Here is a 7319-nt window from a genome sequence, read left to right as displayed (position 1 = left end):
TTTTGATCCTACAACATGGTTGGTGTCACTTAATTTGGCCTGCTTAGTTATCTAAGTGCAGAGGGACTGACATTCACCACAAGTATGCTTCGAGACAGGTTTTTCTATGAGAACGAAGAAGGAAGTTTTAACAGCCTCTTGTGGTTTGGAAGCCTCATCATCACACTTCACTTGCAGTCTTTCTAGCTTTGGGTGATGCACTGTTCTTCCGGAAATACTAAAATACACATCAGGTTTAATTTAGTTCCACAAAGGTGAGGTCATTTTTAAATATGTGGGCACATGTCTTAACGAGGACACTTGAGTCAAAGCCTTGGTTGTATTGCCAATTATATTCTATAACAAAGAGGACACGGTCACACTGAACTTATGTGAGTAAGTCTGTTGCCATGACAGTAGGAATAGTTCAGAAGAATTCAGAAATTGGTTTGGAAAAATAAAACAGGAAGCGTAAACAGAAAGATCACTGTTGCTACCCACATTGGTGTCTACCTGTCCATTCCTGGTGTCCACTACAGTGTCCACACACCCTCCACACATCCCCTGGGGAAGGGTCAGAGCTCACAGTCCTGGGAACTCATCACATTCTCCCAATGGTGATCAGTTACTGCCCATCCTGTGAGGGACTTGCTGTCACTTTGTTACATAGATGGTGCAGTCAAGACCAACCGAAGGTGGGATCTGGTGTGGAATGTGACCTTAAGTTATCAATAATGAAAATGTTAGTTCACAATTCTGAATATTTATGGACTCAATGCAAGTCTAAGGACTCTCAACCTTCACAACAACTCTATTAAAATGGTGCAAAGAAATTTATTCAGATTTTAGGAACATGGAGAAGGGCAGGACGGTCACTCATATTTCACATTCAGCTCAACGGGCCAGCTTTCAGTAGAAGACTGGGGGTTGGACACTTCACACTGGTAACTGCCAGCATCCTCCCTGCGGACAGGGTCTATAATGAGGACTCTGTTGTCTGGGGACAGCTTCATCCTCTCCGTGAGCTTCAGTCTCACAGCATTGAATAACCAGTGGGTGGTGATCCCATTTGTGTAGCAGGTGAACTCCACGGCATCTTTATTCTCTGTGACTGAGGTGTTGCTGGCCAGGAGGGTGGGCACTCTCAAGGGCTCTGCAGAGAAACAGAGGACATGAATGATTGAGAGTGGGCTTGGGACCTGGGGCCACGCAGCTTCCTCAGAGATCTCAGCCACTCAGTTTACACTGAGATCTGTAAAGGTCACCAGAGGATGGTCCTGACTTCTGCAGAAGGACGTTTGTCTTTGTTCAGGTGACAGTGAGTAATGAGAGGGCTGAACCTCCTCTCTGACACCAGATCACCCCAGTGTGACCACGATCTGTTCCCATGGACATCTCCATGGGAATTGCTTCCCAGCCCGTGTGACTTATAAGTTCATCATCAGGTGGAATTTTTCCTCATAAGCTTGTATTGATTCTTTTCTAGAACTTTCTTTGTCTTCACAAAGGATCAGGCCCTTCTCTTTATGTAAACTTCATGTATATTGAAGAAGGCAGGCTTACCAATTTGGTCCATCTCTCAGGCCAAGGGAAATTTATAACGAGTAAAAAGGCATTTAACTCTTGTTAAATAATTCATTAAGCAACACAGGATCTTTAACTACCTAGTTATTTCATACAATCTTTATCAAAATACTAATTACTTGGTTTTTGCAGAAATAACAATATCCACCCTAAAATTCGTATGGAACTTCAATGAACCCTAAATGTTTGTAATGATCTTTAAAAAAATGAATGAAATTGGAGATCTTAACTTCCTGGTTTCAAAGCTTACTACAGAGCTAAACTAACCAAAATAGTATGACAGTGGCATAAAAACTTTATCAAAAAGGGCAATGAAATTGTTTAGACAATGAAGCCCAGACTTTTCACTTGAAAAAGGATAGTCTTTTCAACAAATTGTGCCGAACAGCAATATCCACCTGCAAGCGAATGAAGTGGACCTTTTACTGATACTACACACAAGAGCTAAGTCAAAGTAGATTGAATCCTAAAACTAAGACATAAAACTATAAAACTCTTAAAAGAATATAAAGGGAGAAGAATGAAAATATATTTGGCAAAGAGTTCTTGAACATGACACTAAAAACTCAGGAGGTGAAAAAGATAAATTGGATTTTGTCAAAATAGAAAACTTCTGTTCATCAAAGGACACAATCAACAGAGTGACATGTGACCTAAAGGCTAAGAGAAAAACATTTGAAACTTATATACAGAATGAGGGGATAATATACAATATACAAAGAACTCCTACAACTCAACAAGACCCAATAACCCAATTTAAATATGAGCAAGCACTTGCAAAGACATTTTATTAAAGGACATGTACATGGCCAATAAGCAGATGAGAAGATGCTCAATATCACTATCATTAGAAAAATGTAAAGTAAAGCTCTCAGAGTCAGAAATGTTGCTTGTGATGTTGGGTGTGGGTAACTGCGGTGTCAGGAACAGAGAGAACATTGCCCTGCGTGCATCTAAAGATTCCTTCAGTCAGAGTTGGCACCTCTCACCTTTCAGCCAACTTGAGTCCTTAAAGCAATAAGGCAGGTCAGTTATTGCAAGACAAATGCACGAGGTCCTGAGCACTAAGAGAAGATAGAACCCCAGTGTATGTCTGGGGAAAAGCGCAGACTTTCTCAGGTTGGAAAGACACAGGACTACGAGTCAGAGACCAACTCACACTTCTCCTGGTTCTTCACTGTCCGCTGACTGCCTGCTGACCAGGGGCCATTCCTTCCAGCTGCACAGCCTCTATCACCTAGTCGAGGTGTATGAGGTGCTATTTTCCATGACACCGTCGAGACTGGGGTTCACGCAGAAATTACACATGGGGACCAAGAGCAAGCCAGTGGTCAGTTGATTACTCAGGCTCCAGGGCCAAGAGGTGGGTCAGGTCCTCCCAGGTGAGTGTGACTGACATGAGCCAGTGAGCCAATAAATGACAGAACAGAGTCCAAGGGATGAGCTAGAAAAGAGCAGTTCCAGGAGGAGCTGACTGTGGCAGCAGAACTGTGTTCTGTCTCTTTGGGCATAGAGTCATTCTCCCTGTGCTGAGGGCAGCTGAGGACTTGTGCAAATGCAGATGGGGGATGGACTGCTCGGGGGAGATGGACGGGCTGAAATTCTGGTTCTGGTAGTCCCCTTGTGCTTGGTGGTTATGAAATAAGAATTTGAAAAAGAGATAGAATGTTTCAATATGTGAAAATTATTATTAATACTCCAAAGCCTAAAACCGCTTTCAGAAAGGAATGTTTCTCTAGAGAGCAGCAAAGGGTCTGAGACCCAGATATCAGCCCCTGGGCTGACAGGGAGGCTGTCTGTGTGGCCAGAATTCCAAACACTCTGCTCTAGATTCCAGTCTCTGCAGGGATTTTGATTGATTGATTGATTCATTCATTCATTATTTCAATCACCATTTATTTCTTCTTAATTTATGAAAAGAAACTGAGTGTCTGTTACATGTTGTCCCTGAGCTGGTGCAGGTGGAGAGTGGGGAGTGAAAAGCAAAGTACTTTCCTTTCTGTCCTGTGGGAGTGACACCCAGACATCAAGAAACACAGAAGGATGTGATTCAAGTCCAGGGCAGGGAGGTGTAGATCACCCCTTGCCAGTGACTTTGGGCTCAAGCCAGCATCCTTTGGGCTCAGGCCAGCAACATGGAGTCATGACTATGATCCATGCTCAAGCCAGCGTCCCCGTATTCAAGCTGGTCAACCCACGCTCAAGAAGGTGACCTCAGGGTATTGAACCAGGGTCCTCAGTGTTTCAAGCCGATGCTCTCTCCACCATGCCACCACTTAGTCAGGCCTAGATGTAGCTTTTGAGTCGAAGTACTCGCTGATGATCAGATTAGGAGTTTTGTGAATCAGGTACCTGGGAATCTGTTAATTGCAGTCAGTACTTCCCAGCAAGTAAAATCCAAATTGACATAAAGTCACCAGAGTCCCTGAAGTAAGGAACCCTGTGACAGGGGTCTGGGGCCGGGCTGCCTGAGCTGAGCTTCATTGTTAAAATTCCAGGCATGTACTCAGGCTAGGCACTGATGTAGCTTTGTTAGGGTCATGGTCATGGGGAGGGACCCAGGATGTGGATGAGACTGGTGTCACTCTGCTGAGTTACTCCCATCAGAATGGGCCTTCTCTCTGCAGTGAATGTTTGCAGGAGTGGAACCCGGGTTGGGAACTCTGATCTTAGGAAGTTTGTCTCCACTGTGTGTGTCCTGCACTAAATGCCCAAACCCAACCTGGGACGTGATGCAGAGAGCGGTGGAGGCAGAGCCCAGGGCTGTCCGTCCTGTGTGTGGAGTAGAATTCCACCCCTCCCCCCTGACACCCAGAGGTTAGAGAGCAATCACTCACCATATACAGTGAGCCGTCCAAATCCGATTTCTTTTCTTCCATTTAGAAGGTAGACTACTATGGTGTAGTCTCCTGCATCCTTCAGGGTGACTCTCTTAATATGTAGGTATCCATCATATTCGACAAACATTCTCTCGTTTTTAGTCTTGCTTCCAAGTGGATATTTTGCAATAGATGCAATGAAGTTATTGTTATTTGCCCCTTCCCCCTTGAACCACACATAGCTCCAAAAATTGATAGGCTTATTTTTGATACGCATAACAACATCACTCCCTTCAGCAGCAAATGTTGGCACGATAGTGAGTTGGGCGGTGGTGGGCGGGCTCCAGAGGGTGATGAGTGACACTAGGAGGGAAGAGAGAAATGGAGCAGTATTTAAGTCTGTGCATAGGGATGGGGAGATGAGACCATTGATCCTGAGCAGGTCTCTCAGCCTTGGTGTGTGTGTGAGTGTGTGAGAGTGTGTGTGTGTGTGTGTGTGTGTGTGTACCATGGTCAAAGTCAGCAGCATGGATGTCATTATTTTAATACCTGTAAAGCTGTTATTGTTTCTGTTTTGAATACTCTTCTCTCCTGTCTGTCTGATTCACCCCCTCACTGCCCTGAGACCCCTGCTGGTACTTAGAGAAGGTGGTCAGCAAAGGTGTGTCTCAAGGATCTAAAGATCTTCTGTTTCCAATTTCTGACCTGTCCCTGCTCGGTTTTCTCAATGACAGTCGTGGGTGGCTGTCATCAAGTCTAGATATGTCCTTGTCTCTCTTCTTGCCATAGAATGTGAGCTCATATGGAGGGGCTTGTCCGATCCTGTCCCCCAGTGCCTGCACAGACTGCACATACATGTGGGTGAATGAGGAGTGTTCCCAGGACCCTGCACCTCCTGGGGGTAATTGCCTGTTTCTGAAGTTGGTAGGAAGGGCAATGTTTAGTGTTCCTGGTCCAGTTTTCTCTGGTGTCACTCGACATAAATTCTTATAATCATCACCAGCTTCCAAAATTCAATGTTAATGGATGACTAGGAAGTAAACAGCAGTTGAAGTCTTCCGTTCCCTCACCCCTTCCAGATCATGAGATTTTCCTGTAGCTGGGCTCCCTCCACCATCCTACTCTGCTGCCTGTACTGTCCCACAGGTCCAAGCCATCTGTCCACTCTCAGAGCACTGTCCTCCCTGGGAGACCCCAGCCTGTCTCCTTCTCCCACCAACCGCCCAGCCCAGGGATTGTCTTCTTACCTGCCAGCAGCAGCCCAGGCCAAGGGACAAGTCCTGTGCGGGGAGTGGCTGAGAGAGCCTGCATGGTGTCCACTACCTGCTCTTCCCTCTCTCTGTGAGAAAAGCCTGAGATCCAGGAAGGCTCGTAAGGGCTTCTGTCCAGACTGGTGGGATCTGCTGTCACTCCTTAATGTACCCTGAGCTTTCTCCTGGGGCAAGATAACTTCCCTGGTCACGTGGGCGGGGGGCGGGGTCTGTGACCAGATCCCTCCCTCTCCTTCCCCTCATTCCTGGGTCATCCCTCTGCCCTTCCTCCATTTTTTTGTCCCCCTATATTTGGTTCCTTGGGAACTGCGGTGGCTTTGGTGTGCGCGCGCGCACGCGCACACACAGATACACACACACACACTCACATTCCGACACTGTGTTTGAAAAAGCACCAGGTCCTGCACTCCCAGAGCCTCCTGTGAGACAAAGAGCTGTCCCCACTCCCACAGCGCTCTGTTCTCCACATTTAACTATACCTTTCAGAAAGGCCGTTCTGGGGCTACCTTTGGAAATCTTTCGCAGAGATGTCCTGTTTGCTGTGCATTGGGTCACCGAGGAAACTTCGTAAAGATTGTGATGCCCATTTGATACCTTAGAAATGCTACTTCAGCTAAGGGGGATGTCCAAACAGAATGAGATTCTAGATGTGGGGGTTGGATAGCCCCTCCCCCTCTCCTGGGCAGAGGGACGGTCTGTAGATCCTGTACATGTAGATTCTGACTCAGCAGGAGTGCGGTGGGCCAGAGACCCTGCCTCTAACAAGCTCTCACGGGAGGGTGATCTTACTGGCCTCTGGCGCACACTGGCAATAGCAGTGCTGATGGGGGCACGTGTCCCCCTGAGAGGATGACACTCTCAACCTAGAATTGGTCTCTGCTGTGTCTTGTTCTTGAGTCTGCCAGCACCACACAGACAGCCCCAGGGGTCCCCACACCGGGGGATTATTTCTGTGTGTGACACAGAAACCTAGCTGGACACCAGGCTTTCCCCATGTTCTCCTGCTCTGGGGAGGCTGGATTCCCTCCCAGCACGAGGGTCACAGAGATGACTCTGGGAGTGAAAAGAGGTCAAGCTGGGGAGTGAGTGTAGAAAGGACCTTTATTCTATCACAGGGTGTCACCAGCCTGGCCTCTGCTTCCAGGGACAGAACCCGGGACCAGGAGTCTCAGAAGAACCTGCAGGTGTTGGTGTGAAGGGAGAGGTGTCTTGTGTGTCCTGAAAAGACAGGACTGTGTTTGGTGGTCAGGTGGCCGGGGGCTCCCTGGTGTTTGGTGGGCGGTTGCAGGGAGACTCTCTCCGTCCTTCACTATTGGTTGAGCTTGTCCTTGTGACCCCTTGCTGCTGGCAGCCTCTGCCCTCTGCCTGGGGGGCTCCCCTGTGGTCACTCTGCCTTGCCCAGTGGTGGTGCAGGGCCAGAGGTGGGGAGCAGCACAGGGACCCCTGAGAGAGCAGGTGCTCTTAGGCCCAGTTTAGTAAGAAAAGTGTAAACGTGTAGAAAGTTTTTATGACTTTACCTGAGTAGTAATGATATCACATACCAGGGAGCAGGTTCTCAAGTCCCAAGGAGAACAGCAGATTTGCAGCTTATTTTATACAATATAATGAAAGACAGAGAAAAGGAGTGCATGAAATCCATTAGGAGGTGAGAGAAAGCACAGCGAGG

The 7319-nt window shown here is 47.3% G+C and overlaps 1 protein-coding gene across 1 annotated transcript; it reads right to left on the bottom strand.

Moving 5' to 3' along the window:
• Positions 1-840: 840 nt before the first annotated feature.
• Positions 841-5766, bottom strand: LOC136329341 (carcinoembryonic antigen-related cell adhesion molecule 21-like). Its single transcript, XM_066265344.1, has 3 exons — positions 5630-5766; positions 4401-4745; positions 841-1132 (listed from the first exon to the last, which is right to left on the bottom strand). The coding sequence occupies exons 1-3, from the start codon at positions 5691-5693 to the stop codon at positions 852-854; spliced, it is 690 nt and encodes a 229-aa protein (XP_066121441.1). The 5' UTR covers positions 5694-5766; the 3' UTR covers positions 841-851.
• Positions 5767-7319: the final 1553 nt, after the last annotated feature.

This window comes from Saccopteryx bilineata, chromosome 3 (assembly GCF_036850765.1).
Source record: "Saccopteryx bilineata isolate mSacBil1 chromosome 3, mSacBil1_pri_phased_curated, whole genome shotgun sequence".
NCBI lineage: Eukaryota > Metazoa > Chordata > Mammalia > Chiroptera > Emballonuridae > Saccopteryx > Saccopteryx bilineata.
This window is presented reverse-complemented; position numbering and strand designations above follow the sequence as displayed.

Bases quoted from the DNA above. Each gene is read 5' to 3' on its own strand.
- LOC136329341 (XM_066265344.1), bottom strand. From the start codon at position 5,693: ATGCAGGCTCTCTCAGCCACTCCCCGCACAGGACTTGTCCCTTGGCCT. The intron at 4,746-5,629 runs GTAAGAAGACAA...CTTCCCTCCTAG, and splicing joins GCCTGGGCTGCTGCTGGCAG to TGTCACTCATCACCCTCTGG. The intron at 1,133-4,400 runs GTGAGTGATTGC...GTTTCTCTGCAG, and splicing joins TGGACGGCTCACTGTATATG to AGCCCTTGAGAGTGCCCACC.